General features: G+C 42.7%; 2 protein-coding genes and 1 pseudogene across 3 annotated transcripts in view; 2 read left to right on the forward strand and 1 right to left on the reverse strand.

Annotated features, from left to right (window-relative positions):
• The first annotated feature begins 4,726 nt into the window (after positions 1-4,726).
• Positions 4,727-5,325, forward strand: LOC102754452 (annotated as a pseudogene).
• Positions 5,326-6,678: 1,353 nt separating this feature from the next.
• On the forward strand, positions 6,679-9,131 carry LOC107184288 (putative tripartite motif-containing protein 75). Its single transcript, XM_015568706.1, is given in 2 exon segments — positions 6,679-8,166; positions 8,168-9,131. Coding segments are annotated over 2 exon segments (1,548 nt in total). The 5' UTR covers positions 6,679-6,694; the 3' UTR covers positions 8,244-9,131.
• A 1,560-nt stretch (positions 9,132-10,691) lies between these two features.
• TMEM192 (transmembrane protein 192) overlaps positions 10,692-18,469 on the reverse strand; it is a 15,918-nt gene continuing 8,140 nt past the window's right edge. The window contains exons 3-6 of one of the 2 annotated variants that reach the window (XM_006771062.2): positions 17,614-17,878; positions 13,129-13,263; positions 11,671-11,773; positions 10,692-11,069 (exon numbers count right to left, since the gene is read on the reverse strand). In XM_006771062.2, coding sequence (XP_006771125.1) covers positions 10,931-11,069; positions 11,671-11,773; positions 13,129-13,263; positions 17,614-17,878 — 642 coding nt within the window. In that variant the 3' untranslated portion in view covers positions 10,692-10,930. The remainder of the gene's footprint in view (positions 11,070-11,670; positions 11,774-13,128; positions 13,264-17,613; positions 17,879-18,469) is intronic. The other variant, XM_006771063.2, reaches the window with a different exon arrangement.

Consider the following 18,469-nt stretch of genomic DNA (forward strand, 5'->3'; position numbering starts at 1 on the left):
CGGTGTTCGCTTGGGCAAACATGGATGTGATTGAATTTATATGTTTGTATAGAGAACATTCTCCTGTATGTCTTCAAATGACAGCAATCTGCATATCCTACAACTGCCTGTGTTTCACACACTTTCATCCTGTATCAGCACATTATTTTTATTTTTTTCAATATATTTTTTTTATTTTAGTGAGAATGGAAGGGAGAGGCAGACAGAGTGAAACTTTGATGTGAGAGAGAAATATTAGTCTGCTGCCTCCTGCACACACACACACCCCTAGCCCCTACCGATGGAGCCCCAAATCCAGGTGTGTGACCTCCTGGTTCATAAGTTGACCCTCAACCTCTGAGCCAAACTGGTCCGGCTGATTGTAACCAACTATGTCCCTTTGGTTGTCACCATCAGTGCACTGTACGTCCCTCTGTTCAAACGTTTTCCAGCAGGTGGTGCTATAGACACTATTCAGTGCACAGGTCTGGACAACAGGAATCTGTGTCCTGAAGCAAAGCCTCCTCCTCTCTCCTGGACAAATGGTCATCCACACTAAGACAGGCAAAGTCTGCATTGCTCTCTGTGTCTCTTCTCCCTGGATGGACACTATTGTCTCTGTGGCCAGGATTCTAATCATTAAGTTTTGTTTGTTTTTTAATATACTTTTATTGATTTTTTTACAGAGAGGAAGGGAGAGGGATAGAGAGCCAGGAACATCAATGAAAGAGAAACATCGATCAGCTACATCCTGCACACTCCACCTGGGGATGTGCCCGCACCAAGGTACATGCCCCTGACCGGAATCTAACCTGGGACCCTTGAGTCCACAGGCCGATGCTCTATCCACTGAGCCAAACCGGTCAGGGCTAATGATTAAGTTTTAAGTGAGTGTGTAAAGTTTGAGTGGAGGAGTCAATGAATGAGTTGATAAGGAGTTGATGAACCACTGGTGGGTTCCACAGGGAAGGGAGGTGCTATCGGTCCCAGGTGTGTGGTCCTGGCAGCATGAGTGCCTCACAGCCTCATTGAGCAGGACCCTGGAAACAGCCAGAACCTTAGAACCTTGTGCAGGTTGACCACAGCCATCTCCAAGGCTGGGAGGGGGGTGACCTGGATGCAATGTGTGTGTGTGGCGGGGGGCAGGGGGGCGCGCGAGAAGGATGGGGGTATCAGAGTTACCCAGAAACACGAAAGGCAATTACCTGGGTCCCCAGCCTCCTGACAGGCACTTCCAGAGGAACCCCCAAATATGCCACATGACTGACACTATTAAGCAGCTTCCATCCAAGAGGAGCCAGAGGAAAGAGCAAGAAGAGGACCCCTGTGTGAGGAGCACCATGAGGTCGTGGCCCTGTTCTGTGAGAAGGACCTGGACCTGCTGTGTCCCAGTGCAGAGTCTCCTCCTCCCACCACCAGGCACAGCCCCTGAGCAAGTGCAGTTAGTCACAGGAGGTCACTCAAAGCCACACTGAGCCCCTGAGGGAGTAGGTTGAAGATGCTGCAAAGGGGTTAGAAATACAAGTCTCAAAATCACTTGAATTGCTTTTGAAGGTGGAGAAGCAAATGGGGGAATTACACTCTGAGTTGCAACAATTTGCGACTTTGCTAGGAAAAGAGAAGGAACTCTTCAAATCACAGGTCAAAGTCAGTGCTGTTCAAGGAAAACTGAATGAAAACAAAGTAACTGGAACCACCCATCAGCAGCTGCACAGCTGTCTGCTTGGCTGGGACCTCACAGTTTCTCCTCCTGTGTGGCAGGCAGGTTCGGAGTTGTGTCTGTAAACTGCCCGTATCTGGGGAGGGGGATTGTGCCACCTCGGGAACAGGTCACAGCTTATTGTGAGGATGCAGGGAGCAAGGGATGGGCTGGACCCAGACCTCTGAAGCTGAAGGGGAAAGCCTCCCGTTCCTTGTACTGTAGGCGCTGAGATGGCACATCCTGAAGAGGGGGTGACACGGGGGCCCAGAGTTACACATTCCTGGGTGAGAAAAGCAACAGGCCTCAGTCTTTTAGATTTCAGTTTCCTCAGCAAGAAAGATGGGATTAAATGTCTTTGGGAGGATTAAAAATGTGCAAATGAGATTATGCCCATGACTTTATCTGGCCTGACTGAAGCACAGGAGATCCCTCTGCCCTCCCAACAGCACCTCTGAACTTCCTCTCACCTCCACCCTGGCCGACCCCTTCCTTGCAGAGGAGGAGCCACCCTTCTCCGCTGGGCATGGTGGAGGACCTAATAGTCCCACTCTCATATAAATTCAGGTCAAGCTCTCATCACAGACCACACCATCTGGTGACAGACTGGCTTCAAGGGCCCTTCTGGGAGAAAGGTCTCAGCGACCAGAGTTGCAGACCGTCCCAGGACTGGCTGCTTGGATGAGTCCAGAGGTGGAACCAGGTAGCTGCGGGAGGTAAGACCTGGACTGGGGCTTTCTGAGCACCCAGCTGAGACAGGCTGAGACATTGCACCTTGAAAGGGAATCCAAACTCGAATTTGGTTTAATTTATTTATTTATATTTTTCAATTACAGTTGACATTATATTAGTTTCACGTATACAGGGTAGTGGTTAGACATTTATATATACCTTATGAAGTGACTCCTCCATAAGTATAGTACCCCCAATACCATACGTGGTTATACCATTATTTACTATATTCCCTGTGGGGTTTGACTTTATTCATTAATTAATTTTATAAATTGACTTGAGAGAGAGAGAGAAAGAGAGAGATTGTTTTTTTGTTACACTTATTTATGCATTCATTGCTTGATTCTTGTATATACCCTGACTGGGAATTGAACCCACCACTTTGTCTATTGGGATGCTCTATAAACAACTGAACTACGCGGCCAGGGCTGGGTTTGACTTACTTTAAAGGACATGAGGTTTGCCCAACCAGTGTGGCTTAATGATTGAGCATCGACCTATGACCCAGGAGGTCACAGTTCGATTTCTGGTCAAGGCACATGCCTGGGTTGCCAGTTCGATCCCCAGTGTGGGGTGTGCAGGAGGCAGCCAATCAATGATTCTCTCTCATCATTGATGTTTCTATCTCTCCCTCTCCCTTCCTCTCTGAAATCAATTAGAACCAACAGCAAAAAGAACATGAGGTTTATGATGATTTCATGGGCCCTTTCGAAGCCTTATACTAAGTCACTAAAATGCTCACTAAAAATATGGATACCCCGATCTAATCCTTGAAAGGTTGGAAAAGGGAATATCTGTGTGTGAGAAAGCGATGGCGAGTGTCCTCAGAGACCTCCCTCCTAGCAGTGGGTCCCAGGTGAGCTGGGAGGGGGACAATGTGGATGCAGAAGGCAGGAGCCTTGGTTTCCTGAGCCCAGGCTCCTGCAGGCCTTGATCCCACTTCCCAAGGGAATCCTAACTTGGATTCAAGTTTGTCTTTGCTGTGACATATACTTTATCTTTTCTTAATCCTTATTGTTGAAAGTGTTACATTTGTCCCCTTTTTTGGTTATTTTTTATAACACATATTTGTTTGTTTGTTTCTTTTTGTTGATCCACCCATAAGACCTCCCCAAAACACCCAGCCTTTATTTTATTTTTTAATATATTTTTATTGTTGATAGTATTACAAATATCTCCCATTTTCCCTCCCTTTACCCACCATCTTCCAGCCCCCACCCACCTCCCAGGTCTTTACTACCCTATTGCCTGTGTCCATGTGAGAGGGTTAACTTGAAATGCAGGGAGGTAGGGCAGCGTCCAGTGGAAAACAAAGGCAGGTGAAACATAGGCGGGGGCAGGCATGGCAGTTTGAGCAGCAGAACCACAGGAACCAACCAAGCAGAAACCATGAAATGTTTATGGACTCAAAGCAGGAGGCATGGGAAACCAAGGGAGGGCCTGCAGTAACCAAGATGTATGAACACACAGAAACAGAAAAAGTTCAGCATAGGAACAGAGAACGAACACATAGAAACAGGGAAAGTTCAGGGCTGTTGCTGGGCAAAAACAATTGAGGGGATCAATTAGTTGGCGACACAGGTAGACAGAGCAGACTTGTAGCAAATATATACCCCTGGGCTACAAGGCTTTAACGGGCAGCCCATCATTGTCAAAGGTCACCTGGCCATAAATGGGGAGCCAGGATCTCAGCCCAGGCAACTTGGGTCAGAGTCTTTTGAAATATGTGCTAATCCCATGAGATACTACAAAGAACAATGACCCTTGTAGATCACTCTGATGTCTCTGGAGTTTTCAAAATGATCTGCTTTGATTTCATGATTGGTCATTTGTTTCTACGATTAATCTTCTTTACCCATTTTATTTATTTATTTATTCATTTGCTTATTTGTTTAGTTATTTATGTTAATCCTCCCCTGAGGATATTTTCCCATTGATTTTTAGGGAAAGTGGAAGAAAGACAAAGAGAAATACTCATGTGAGAGAAACACATGGATTAGTTGCCTCCTGCAAGAGCCCCGACCTGGGCTGGCCGGGAGGAGCCTGCAACCCAGGTAGGTGCCCTTGACCTGCACAAACTGATGCTCTATCCTCTGAGCCAAACCGGCTAGGGCTATAGAAGCTATTTAGATAGTTTGACAAACTAATAGCAACTTTCTGATTTTCAATCATACCAGATGGCTTCCTCAGCCAAAGAGAATGAAAATGTTCTACCATAATTGTAATCAATTATTTTCTTTTCATTATTTACTGTTAATAGACTTGCAAACTGAATTGCATGGGCCTGTAACCCTACACCACCACCCATTTAAGAGATAATTCGGAACAGTTCCCGGATGCAGGAGTAAGGTCTTCCTCTCCAGATATGCACCAAAAGAACTTTCCAGCCCTGACTCCTCCTTACCCTAGCTGGGGTGTAGGAAGTTGGAGCAATGGGAGCAGCTACTGGGGTACCCCAGGCAGAAGCAGACCACGGCCGCCCTCGCCTAGGGACTGGTATGGGAGCCCACATCACATGCAGTTGTACAGGCCTAGGTGTAGGCCCTAAGGGAGCAGCCACTCTCCAGGACAGGGCGTCAGCCTCCCGTGGGGCCAGGTTGGGTCTCAGTCCCCTGGCGGCTGCCCTTGTTCCTACTCCAGGTCCCCCTCGGGGTCTCAGCAGCAATTAAGCTACTCCCCAGGGCAGCAGCAGGCCCACCCCCAGGCTTCTCCAAGGACACCTACACCTTTTGGATCAGGGCGTGGTAGAGAAAAAAGAATGTCTAATGAGTTGGAAAGTTATTTCAAACCTTCAATGCTTGAAGACCCTTGGGCTGGCCAAGAACCAGTATCTGTAGTGGACATAAGGCATCAATACAGCAATACTCAAACATTCACAGGCAAACAAGGAAGATACCTTTGTTAACATTTCTGAAATTCACTGGAAGCTTCATGTGTCAGGATCATCTTGGACAAAACTTCCAGTTGTGTACTTAAATTGAACCTTGACATGGTGACTTTGATTGGATAATTAGTTGAGTCTGCTTGGTATTTTTCTTCATATCAAACATAACTGATATTTGGGAAGAAACATGGTAGGATAATTTGCAATATGTAGCTCTCTGAAAGTGCCTGCCACATTTTAGGAAATTTACAGTTTCCAAATATTTAACATTCTTGGCTATATAATGGACATTTGTCTTTTAATGTTTTTCCAATGTTTTAAAATATTTTGTCTTCCTAGGCATATTGTGGTTTTGTCATATGCTAAAGGAATAGAAATATTAAAATAATGCTTTGTAATAAGAATTTGTAAGTAAATATTTTTCCTACTACTTTTCTTTTTGCGTACTACTTTTGAAAGTAAAAAGAAAAATCTTTTGAGCTGTAATAAAAAAAAAAAAGAAAGGAAAGGAAAGGAAAAAGAAAGAAATGGATAATTACCAGCACCTAAAAGCTTTTCTCATGTTCTTCCCAATCACTAGCTTGGCCCTCCTCCCCAAATGTTAGCACCTTGCTGATGTCTAACGCCTGTATTTCTCCTCCTTAGGACCTTGTCCCCACAAATCATTGACACTAGTGGGTGGGTCAGCAGTGACAATGACGTCAAAGAACAATTGTTTGTGTGTTTGTTTCATTTTATATTGAAACCTTGAGCTCCAATTTTATTCTTTCTGAGCATGACATGAAAATCCGTTTTTTTGAGTTGGAGGGTCCTCAAGGAAATCTAACCTTGTTGAAATCCCATCAACTTTTCTGTAAAGAGCTGGGTGTATCCTGCAGCTGAGAAGTTAAAAACATGTAAACATGATATATTATGAATTCAGCACTATGAAAAATAAACTGTTTAAGCCAAACAGTGCCAGCTCCTTTTCTTAGGTTTTTCTCAAGATTAAAATGATTGAAGTTGGGAATTTTATTCTTCTTTGCCACACTCTCTTAGAGATAAGACTGTTAAGTAACTTTCCCCAGGTTTCCCAGATGATAGGTCACTAAGGATGGAAACTGACCCAGGATAGGTGATCTAGTCCCAAATCCATACACTTGCCACAGTCCCATGCAGCACCATAGTGGGTGACTTGGTTTAGGTGGGTTGTGCTGATAGAGACACAAATCAGTGGTTGCTTCAAATGTGGCAGCGAGCAGGACCACAGTGGTAGCCTTTTTTACATGCAACAATCTTTTCTCATCTCCAGGAACGCATAGGCGCTTTAGAACCATGTCTGCTTTCTGACCAAGAATTTCTGAACTTGGACTCAACTAGTCTGCGATCAGCTGGAGGTGGTGAACGGAGCTCCTCTGGACATGAGCGGCCACTGGTCTCAGAGGAATGAGCCTTTCAGGACAGCAAGGCCAGTGAGATCTGAGGGTGCATCTGCTTCTCGGTGGAGAGATCTCCCAGAGCCCAGCCTCCTGAAGAAACCCACCTCAGTCCCGTCCTTCTTTCAGTGCCCAGTGGCGGTTGACGCTGCTCTGGTAGGACTCCCAGCAGAAACCAACTGTCCCATCTGCCCGGATGGCCTGCGAGGCCCTGTCACCATCGAATGTGGGCACAGCTTCTGTCGCTCCTGCACCCAGCAGTCCTGGGCTGATGTGCAGGACAGGTTCCCTTGCCCTGTGTGCCGTCACTCATGCCAAGAGAGGTGCTTGAGGAGCAACACCCAGCTGGGAAGGATGGTTGACATCACCAAGCTCCTCCAGATCACCAGGGCCAAGAAGAAGAAGCAGGAAGAGAAGCGCTTGTGTGAGAGGCACAACCAGGCCCTGACCCTCTTCTGTGAGGAGGACCTAGAGCTGTTGTGTCCCCTGTGCACTCAGCCCCCTGACCACCAGGGCCATTAGGTGAGGCCCGTGGAGGAGGCTGCCTCTCATCACAGGCAAAGGCTCAGCAATTACATTGAGCCCCTGAAGAAGCAGGTGGCAGACGCTCAGAAATCAATAAGCATTCAAAGCAAAAAACCCTTAGAACTGAGAGAGAAGGTGGAAACCCACAGGCTGGAATTACTCTCTGAATTTGAGCACCTGAGGCAGTTTTTAGAACGTGATCAAGAAGCAGTTCTTTCAAGATTAGCTGATGAAGAAAAGGAGATTGAAAAGAAACTCAGCGCTAATATAACCGAATTTTCAAAGTACAATTCCACACTCAAAGGCCTAATAAGTCAGGTAGTAGAGTGCACAGTGCTGACGGATGTGGAATTGCTGTTACAAATCAAAAGTTTCTACAAGCACTCTGAGGGCTTCAGCCCATCAATGTTTTCAGTCTAATTACGGAAGGAAGGCTGCAGTTTTCCTTTCCAGTATTCTGCTTTGCAGAAAATTACAAAGACATTTAGAGTAGATATCATTCTAGACCCTGAAACGGCACACCCTACCCTGACTGTCTCTGAGGATAAAAAGTGTGTGAGATATACAAAGAGAATGCAAGACGTTCCTGATTTTCCAAAAAGATTTACAGTCAACACAGTTGTCCTGGGGTTTCCATACTTTCATTCTGGCAGGCATTTCTGGGAGGTAGATGTGGGAGACAAACCCAAATGGGAGATCGGGGTTTGCAAAGATTCTCTGTCCACCAGGTGGAGGAGGAGCCCGTCGGCCTGTCAGGGATGCTGGCGGATTAGGCGGCAGGGCAATAGCTATGATGCCCCGGGAGCTGGCACCATCCTTCTCTTGTCTGAAGTGAAGGCCAGAGGCATTGGCATTTTCCTGGACTATGCGATGGGGGAGATCTCATTTTATAACATGACTGACAAATCGCACATCTATACTTTCACTGACACTTAATCGACCTCTTAGGCCTTATTTCTATGTAGGGCCTGACGCAAAACCTCTTAGGATCTCTATAGGAACAGACTGAATGAAAACTTTCTAAGAGACTGGACCAGTTTAATAATTTTTTTTTTTAAATGGAAGGTGTGTGTGAATACAATAGTGGGTATCATATTAATATGAGTAAATCTAATCCCCCTTCAATGGAAGGTGAAAGGAAGAAATGGTGGTCCTGTTAAACACATAAGTCAGGAAGAGAGTTTCATTTTGTTTCAACAACACTGGACAAGATCTGAGGATTGTCCAGGTCCCACTGCACTCTTGGTTCAAGCTCTACCCAGTGCTTGGGATCTTCTGTAGCTGTTTACTTCGCTTCTTTACTCTTGAATTGGCCTGGGGTTCCTAAATCCCCCTTCCCGTCCAGAGTATTCTCTGACCTGGACTCCTATGGTACCTTTGGGCTCTCTGCCTTATTTCACTGATCCTAAAGGGCAGAAATCCTAGTCCTCTGTAAGCGACAAACCAGGGTCTTAGTTTTTTTTTAGATGCACAGTATTTGCCTCCTGAATAGCATGCTTAACATTTAAATTGCTTTTCTGGTTTTTCTGTTTTGCTAGATCTGGTGTTTAGTTTCATTATTTCATAGTTTGCAATGTTCATTATTGTGTTTAAAAGGAGTGTTGCTGGTCACCCAGCTGACACATTGGAACCTGAGCATCCTAATGTTAACTACAACGTTTTCTCTGTAAACCAAAGTTCATCCCATAAACCTTAGAAACAGACTACATCCAAATGGAATTTAAAAAAAAAATAAGAATTAATCCATCTACCATCAGTGTTTTCCTTTTGAAAAAGAAATCAGCTGGCAGCAAAGTTTACAGACTCAGAACACAGAGACAGATTTTCAGAGAAGGCAATGGTTTGAGACATACTTACTGAAAAGGAAGGATAAGCCCTAGCTAGTTTGGCTCAGTGGCTAGAGCTTCGGCCTGCCGACTGAAGGGTCCCAGGTTCGATTCCGGTCAAGGGCACATGCCCAGGCTGCAGGCTCAATCCCCAAAAGGGGGCGGGCAGGAGGCAGACGATCAATGATGTTTCTATCTCCCTCTCCCTTTCTCTCTGAAATCAATAAAAATATATTTAAAAAGAGCGGGGGGAGAGGGGGTAGAAAATGGGAAGGGGAGACAGAAAACTTGGAGACACCCAGGATTTTCACAATACAATTTGGCCTTTTAGTTTATGGATCTCGTCATTTTGGGGATTCAATGGTATGGCCTGCAGGTGACACACCATCACTTTTAGCTGAATAGAACTCTTAGAATGTCCCCATAATGGCCACATCTAAAAGAAACAGGTGTTTGCCCTCATGTGTGACATCATGACAACATCCCCTGTCAGATACCTGTGTCTTGGTTAAGCGTTTTCAAACCAAATATTGATTACTCCACTAAATACCCCCCCAAAATTAAGAGTAAATAAAAAATTAGCAGACATTATCACAGATATCCCCTCCCCCTCGTGTTAAGCTTTCAACCAAAAGTCTTCCTAAGGCAGCATGTTAAGGCCCCAAGGGCAAACTGATAAAGAGCACAGTACGAAAACTGCAGAAGTAATGCCATTTATTCATTAAGATGATTCACTTTATTTTTAAAAAATATTTTTATTGATTTCAGAGAAGAAGGGAAAAGGGGGGAGAGAGAGAAAATCATTGGTCAGTTGCCTCCTACACCCCCCCACTCCCCCCACTGGGATCGAGCCCACAACCTGGGCATGTGCCCTGACCTGGAACTGAACCGTGACCTCCTGGTTCATAGGTGGACCCTCAACCAATGAACCATGCCGGCCAGGCTCAAAATACCTCGATTTATCTGGAGAATTACATAAGTTTAATATCAGTATAGAAGTTGATAGGGCATTTTATTTTTAAGTCTGATCCAAGGCTAAAAGAGGTGTCCTTTCTTTTTAGACAAAGCCACAGAAGACTCCTTTGCTATCACTGAATTTACTGATCCAGTGAAGGTATACTAGTATAGTCGATACTGAAATGCATGGCAACTTCCTGAAGAGGGTAAAAATAAAGAGAAAGTTTAAAGTGTTGCCAGTAGAAGAGGCTGTAGAGGTAACAGACAACAATGGTTAGTCTAACACTGATCTAAGTAATCTTCATATCTTATTTCTGGAGAATGGAAAACTGGAGGAGTTTGCATAGTAAATCACCTAGTGAGAATTTGATCCTACAGTGAGAAACCTCTTTACAAATGCTACAAGGGCCAAGCTGCCATCCAATACTACACAAGCATATAAACTATATGCGAAGGCTCCATTGGAGAAATCATTAACACAAGAAATGTCTTTCCTCATCAGTTTAAGAGTGGGAAGAACTTATTTGACCAACTCCCTGTTTTAAATACATTAGCATACCAGCCTCGCTCTATAAGTAGCCAAATTATCAGTAGGATTCTCATGTCATGTGGAAGAAGTGTTGGCGCAGATGTTTAAGTTTACCTTTGGTCCTAGGATAAACCAGGCAGTTAAATAATTTCAAAATGTGTAAAACAGACATTCTTGAGATATCAAGGCTTGACAAATCACCATCACATAATCCACAAGCTCTATATATTAAATAGTCACACAGGTGAGAACCAAATTCAGGTACTCTACAAGAGTGGTAAAATGTCACTCGGCAAAAGCTGCCATTTTCTATGACAGTTTGTCAGGTGGTCAATCTTGTATTAGCCTGGATCACTCCGCAATTGCTGTCTTGACCTTGAACTCTCACATTCGATTTGAATGAGAGCCTAGGTCCGAGGAAGTGAAAGCCAACAACCGCTTACTCAACAGTGCACTGTGTCTCTTCAGGTATACTATTATGTCTCCTTGCTTTTCAATAATTTCTTCTAAACTTGAAATAGTCCTACAAAGAATCAAAATATTAATGGGTTACACATATTCACCAATACTCATTAGTCTCTTTGCAAATGGGTTCCAACCAGTTGAAAACTGGTGAAAATACAGCATATTGCATTTGTTACCTTTCCGTAGATATTGTAAGCCAGGGCAATATCCCAAAATGAGATTCTTTCATTTGACTGGGCTTTACCACAGCTGAAAGGAAGTAGCATCAAACCTAATTCTAGCTCTGGCCCATATTGCTCAGTGAATAGAGCTTCAGCTCACACAGCAAAGGGTTGTGTACCTGGGTTGCAGGTTCCATCCCTGGCCTGGGTCAGGGCACATGAGGAAGGCAACCAATCCATGGGTCTCTCTCACATTGATGTTCCTCTCCCTCTCCCTCTCCCTCCCTCCCTTCCACTCTCCCTAAAAATAAATGAAAAAATATCCTTGGGTGAGGATTAACAACAACAGCAACAAAAAACCACCCACAGATCTAATTCTAAAGGCACAAATGCACAGTAATAATCTCCAAGTAGAATGGTTTCTAGATTTTGGTGGGGTGGGAGTGGGAGGAAGGAAATTATTTCTCTTGCAACTTTTATTCCCCACCCAAAGCTTACCTGAATCCAGTCTCTGAAGTAATATTGCTAGGGTAAGCATGGACTTTTTCTTCTTCAAGTATATCAGGCTGTGGTTTGGCTTTATTAAATTTTCGAACCTTCACTAAAATAATAAAGTCATTATTGTCAGGTTACCTAATTATAAAAAATACTTCTATTTCCATTCATTCAAATTACATGAATTGGCTATTTTCAAAAAAGGTCATATCATAAAAATGCTTCACAAAGAGAATCAATAGGTTCGTTGTTGTTTTTTATGTACTCAGACATTTGACAGTTTATCATGTGCCAAGCCTGTACTAAGCACAGGGAACACAGTGATCACTGCTATTATTAATAATAATAACCGGGACTATTTTTTTGTGGACTAAAAGCACAGAAGGCACAGGGGAACTATTTTACTGGAACTCATTCAGTTCTCAGAAACTCCCCCTTTGGTGGGTGCTTTTATTACTCCTTATTTTCTACAGTCAAGTAAAGTGCAGTCCAAGGAACCTGGACAAGTGGCCAGGGCTCGAATCTGGGAAGCAGGGCTCCAAAGCCTCCACTGTGGACACTACCCTATAACAAGAGCTACCAGCCCAGAGAAAAATACAAATAAATCTACATTCCAGAACAGGATAAAAAAGGACCATAAAGCAGAGCTTGCAGCCCTGGAAAGCAGCCCCTTACTCAGTAGGAATGATGTGCAGGTGGGGGGAGGTTCAGAGAGGAGGAAACCCGAAAGGGTGGAGAAGAAGGTGTTTTTTGGGGGCTGGGGGAGAGGGGAGGGGAAGAGCCAGAACAAATTAGGATCCTGAGAAGGGGAGTGAGTGAGGATGGGTGTGAGAGTGTGTCTATTTTTTTAATGAAGTATATACTAGTAAAAGTTACACTAAGATGATTAGCTTTAACACAGAACAAGATAGCTTTAGGAACAAAAAACAACAACAAGCTATTTTACAGGGTAATATTTCAGTGTCCTAAATTTTCCATCTCCTGTCTTGAAGGAGACAGAAAGCCTACCAAGGTCATCAATCAAATGAGAGCTTTAAAAGAGAAGAGACAGAGGTTCTTAAATGATTTATCCCAAAGCAACGTTGGCCTTAATGCAATTTTTCATGCATTATTTATGTACTTATTTTGTCGTTAGTTACTTTTTATTGTAAATGCGAGATTTACATGTCAGCTGCCTTTGAGGAATCAAACATGGTGGTCTTTGGGGAATTTTTCGTTTTATACTGGAAAGGCTTCACTTCAATTGACAGAAACTTGTGGATGACACACAACTAGAAACGAGGCTCACTGGTATCTTCCTGTGGATTTGAAATGAGAGGAGTCTGAATGTCAGCCATGAGAGATAGGGATGCTCAACAGGTTCTCAGCTACATAGAAAAGCTTTGGGAGCAGCTTCCTTGTTCTCAAATGAGCGGGGCTGCAAGCGGGTCTTTGTAAGGACAGCCTAGTTGTAGTTCTCACCTGTGTAGACGAGCAGACACGTCAGGGAACAGATCAGTTCCAGGGCCAGGATGGCCAGAATGAGGTCAAGATACAACCTGCTGGGCTCTGGGAAGGAATGCTGTATGCACAGTGTGAGGAGGAGAGCTGTGCTGCCTGGAGGAGGAAATAACCACAGAATCAGCCAGAGCCCAGGTGACACCCCAGGCCATGCACACACCCAGGCCCCATTTAAACAAAGAAGTAAAGGAAGTTGGAGGATAAAAACTAAAAATCTGCTCATCTTTTGAGGGAGGAATAAAGGAAAACAAAACATCAAAGCATTAATGATGTCTCCTAATACAAATATATGAAATGGAACTTTCTTAAAAACTAAGAAATGGTTTTTTGCTTCATAGAATTATTAACAATGACATTCCTTTGGGTCATCCTTTGTGCATTGTGGTTTTTAGAAATGTGCATTGTCCCAGTTCTTCCGGATTCATGGGTATTTGAGGAACCTAGTATCCATTCTGGTCACCACCTACGCTCATGGCAGACCTGCACTGCCTTCAGCAGCACTACAATGCTCCAGACACTTGGATGGAAACCCGGACATACTGCTAACCCTGGAGAAAAGCCTGACTCCCTCTGTTCCTTGACTTTCCCATCTGAAAAATGGGGACAACTATCTTTCTCACAGTGATATTGATTTGTTTCATTTTAAAAAATATTTTTATTATTATTGATTTTAGAGAGGAAGGGAGAGGGAGAGAAGGATAGAAACATCCATGCTGAAAGAAAATGGTTGAGCGGCTGCCTCCTGCACACCCCACACTGGGGATCAGGCCGGAAACCTGGAAATCGAACTGTGACCTTCTAGTTCAGTGATGGCGAACCTATGACACTGGTTCGCATGTCAGAGGTGACATGCAAACTCGTTTTTTTGGTTGACTTTTCTTTGTTAAATGGGATTTAAATATATAAAATAAATATCAAAAATATACATCTTTGTTTTACTATGGTTGCAAATATAAAAAAAATTCTATACGTGACACGGCACCAGAGTTAAGTTAGGGTTTTTCAAAATGCTGACACGCTGAGCTCAAAAGGTTCACCATCAATGTTCTAGTTCATAGGTCAATGCTCAACCACTGAGCCACGATGGCATGGCTGTCTTTTTTTCATTTTTAAAAATTTATTTGGATATATTTCTTTTGTATTAGTTTTTTAAAATAAATTTTTATGGATTTCAGAGAGAAAGGGAGAAGGAGAGAGATAGAAACATCTATCTCAATGATGAGAGAGAATCATTGATTGGCTGCCTGATGCATGCCCTTCATGGAAAATAGAGCACGCAACCCAGGCATGTGCCCTGACCAGGAATTCAACTGTGACCTCCTGGTTTATAGGTCAACACTCAACCATACTTGTCATAGAAACCCTGAGTTTAAAATGTATTTTAAAATGTTATTTATTTTTAGAGAGAAAAAGTGAGATGAACAGATAGATAGAAACATTGATGAGAGAGAAACATTGACAAGCTGCCTCCTGCATACCCACTACTGGGGATCAAACCAGCAACCCAGGCATGTGGCCTGATCAGGAATCAAACCAGTGACCTCTTGGTTCATGGGCTGATGCTCGACCACTGAGCCACACAGGCTGAACATTAAAATGTATTTGGATCTAAGAAACGAGGACAGATAAATTAGATAAATATTTTCAACTTATTTGGAAGAAAAGCCCCTTCTCTCATTTCCATAAAATAAATGCACTTTCCTCTCTAGAGAATAACAAAGTATCAGGATGAAGCTAATCAATACCCAGCAATACTCAGGGGCAGATGGGTGGGCGGTAAGAGATCAACCAAAGAAATTGTATTCATATATGCATAAACCATGGATACAGATAATAGGGTGGTAAAGGCCTGGGGTTGGGGGGGTGGGATGGGCTTAAAGGGGCCAATAGGGGAAAATAGGGGACATATGTAATACTTTCAACAATAAAGATTAAAAAAATATATCCAACAATACTATCACATCTGATTTTAAATGGTAAGAGATCAACCAAAGAAATTGTATTCACATATGCATAAACCATGGATACAGATAATAGGGTGGTAAAGGCCTGGGGTTGGGGGGGTGGGATGGGCTTAAAGGGGCCAATAGGGGAAAATAGGGGACATATGTAATACTTTCAACAATAAAGATTAAAAAAATATATCCAACAATACTATCACATCTGATTTTAAAAATGGTTATACTCTTCTGATTAGCTGGAGCTTCTGTATCTTCTATGACTTACCTCTTTTTCTTCAAATAAGAAAAAGATACTTAAAGAAAAATAGAAACAAGGTGAATACCTGCCCCAATCTCTTTGATATTCTGGATCCTTATATGAGCAACATACAAGTGATGCCATATGCAATTAAACTAAGGGTCCAATTATTTAGAAAGAGATTATGATTAAGGGTCACATTTTTAACAATTTGAAAGTCATTTTGGTGGACTCAAAATGACTATTTCCAGAAAATCACTTACAATGGAACATTATTTTAGTTATAGAGCATATTAGGTCTTTCAGTAATTACAAAATAGATTTTTGTCCAGGCCAGTGTGGGTCAGTTGGTTGAGCATAGTCCCATGCATCAGAAGTGGCAGGTTTGATTCCCAGTAGGGTACATGCCCGGGTTTTGGGTTCAGTCCCCTGTTGGGGTGCCTTCAAGAGAAAACAGACGGATCTCTCTCTGTCTCTCTCTCTCTCTCTCTCTCTCTCTCTCTCTCTCTCTCTCTCTCTCTCTCTCTCTCTCTCTCTCTCTCTCTCTCTCTCTCTCTCTCTCTCTCTCTCTCTCTCCCGCCCTCCTGCCCTCCCTCCCTCTCTAAAATCAATAAAAACATTTTAAAAAAGTTTTCTGCCCACCCCTTCAACCAAAAGGTGATAGTGACACCTTCTGGCCGGGAGAGAACACTACACATCAAAAGTTGAACATAAAATCAAGTTCTTCCTTAGGGAGCAAGCAGTAAATGTCGTCCCCTCCTGGATGAGCACAGTTCAGCCACCTCTATAAAATGCTGCTTTCTCTGCTAGCATGGCCCTCCATCTTCACTAAAAAGCTCACCGAGTGGATGAACTTGCAGTTTGCAGTTTGCCCTTCAGTAAATGGACTAGCACAGAATAAAAATAAAAATTAAATTCTGTAATGCTGTTTTCCTGCAAAAAGTATTCATTTCTAATCCAGCTTAAAGATTTATTCCGGACTCACAATCAAAGAGGGTATTTTAAAATGACAGAAGCTTCATAATAACATTAAGGCAAAACTAATTACCTAAAGAAACTCAGCTTAATTCCATTAAGCCTGTGAAATGTCCACAACAGTAAAGAGAAGCAGGCACTCATGCATTCTAAATGCTGATCTTGCCTTCATTATTTGCTTTTCTTTCTTCGTTTTGGATAATGCATCTTATTACATAACAGTTTCTCTCTTACTGCAAGGAAAGTACCGAGTTTCATTTAAAATAAAACAATTCCCTCTTCTTATCTTCCAGGTTTCAAATAGCAGCAGCATTTCTATCTCTTTGAGATGAATAAGGAGACAGAAATACATGGACACAGGAATGCATGGACACCATGTTCATAATGAAGGAGAGCAGAAAATGCCACCTGAAAATATAACCCTTTGGCATAAGGATTACTTTAAGCTGATTATTTTTAAGGAACAGCAGACACCGGGAAAACGCTCTGAAAACAGAGAAGTTATCCATTTGTAAGACTGTCTCCTTCTCTGTGCCAGGAAGAGAAGGATGACTCTAAATCTCAAGAAATTCTTATCAATGGAGAAGGCATCTACTTAAATCTGCTTAACAACTTTATTCTTGTTTTTTTGCTTTTCCTGGTAACCGCCAATAACTGCCTCCCACCCCCGCATCTTCTTTTGTCTTTAGCTGGAGACGGTATTTAAGGTAGTGGCTTGGGCCATTTTGGGGTGTTACAGTATCCTGGGGATCTGTATACAGGAGGCATACATGTTATTAAACTTGTCTGTTTTTCTCCTGTTAATCTGTCTTTTACTACAGTGGGGGTCTCAGCCAAATACCTGGAAGGTAGAGGAAAAATGATATTCCCTCCCTTATAATAACCAACACAGATTTCAGAGGAAAATGAAGCTTATAAGAAAAGCTTCGACATTTAGGTGATCCAAAATTTAGTGGCCACAACACATATCAGTCCCACAAAAATGAGAATCTACAGTAAGTCCTGACTTAACTTTGTGAATAGGTTTCTGTGACATTAAGTGAAACAGCGTATAAAGAAACCAATCTGAACATAGGCTATTGATATAAATAAGTGTTAAGTTCCTATGGCATCCCATCAACATTTTAACAAAATGACGTTGCATGAAATGACATTATTCAAGGACCTGCTGTATTTGATTATAAAATCAAGTTTTCAGATTTTCTTTTTGCTGTAATTTTTGCTACTCAACGAAGCCACAGACAAGCTGAGAGAGACAATGGACTTACTTACCAGTGGAGTGTATCATTAATGCAAGTCTTTTAAGATGCCTTGTTGATCGGTAGATCATGTGATAGCCTCGGTTTCTTACTTTGCTGTGGTGATGCTGAATGTAGCGCTCAAAAAGGAAATGCAGAATCCACAAAATAACTTTTCCAAGGATTATGACCGTCTGAACTTTCAGTGGGTTGGTGTAGTTTCCTGGGCACTTGTCCTCATTTGGGTCAGGGTAAGAACAAAGCACACCTGTTACAAATGCTAAAATAACAAACACAACCTGGTGGAAAGGAAAGCAGTAGGCTTACTATTCAATATTTCAGAAACATTATCACCACCCCACCACATACTCTTTATGCTTGTAACTTTTTTGTTAAGTTTCATTTAATTTGATTTTTCCATCACCTTTTAGCCCCTCTCTGCTCCTCCACCGCTGCAATTGCTGCACTGTTGTCCATATCCACGATTTCTCTCTCCTTTTTTTTCTTTTTTGCTCAAACCCTTCACCTCCTCTAAGCTTATGATTTCTGATGTCCAATTTTTATAAATAAATTTTTAAAAACACTGTATTTTTACAAACTTTAAAAAAATATATATTTTTTATAGATTTCAGAAAGGAAGGGAGAGGGAGAGATAGAAACATCAAGAATGAGAGAGAATCACCAATCAGCTGCCACTGGGGATCAAGCCCGAAACCCAGGCATGTGCACCCGACAGAATCAAACAGAGGACCCTTCAGTCCCTCAGGCCTACGCTTTTTTAAAAAATATATATTTTTATTGATTTTTGATTTTTTACAGAGAAAAAGGGAGAGGAATAGAGAGATACATCAATCAGCTGCCTCCTGCACATCAGTCTATAGCATAAAGCC

Source organism: Myotis davidii, unplaced genomic scaffold (genome assembly GCF_000327345.1).
Source record: "Myotis davidii unplaced genomic scaffold, ASM32734v1 scaffold225, whole genome shotgun sequence".
Classification (NCBI taxonomy): domain Eukaryota; kingdom Metazoa; phylum Chordata; class Mammalia; order Chiroptera; family Vespertilionidae; genus Myotis; species Myotis davidii.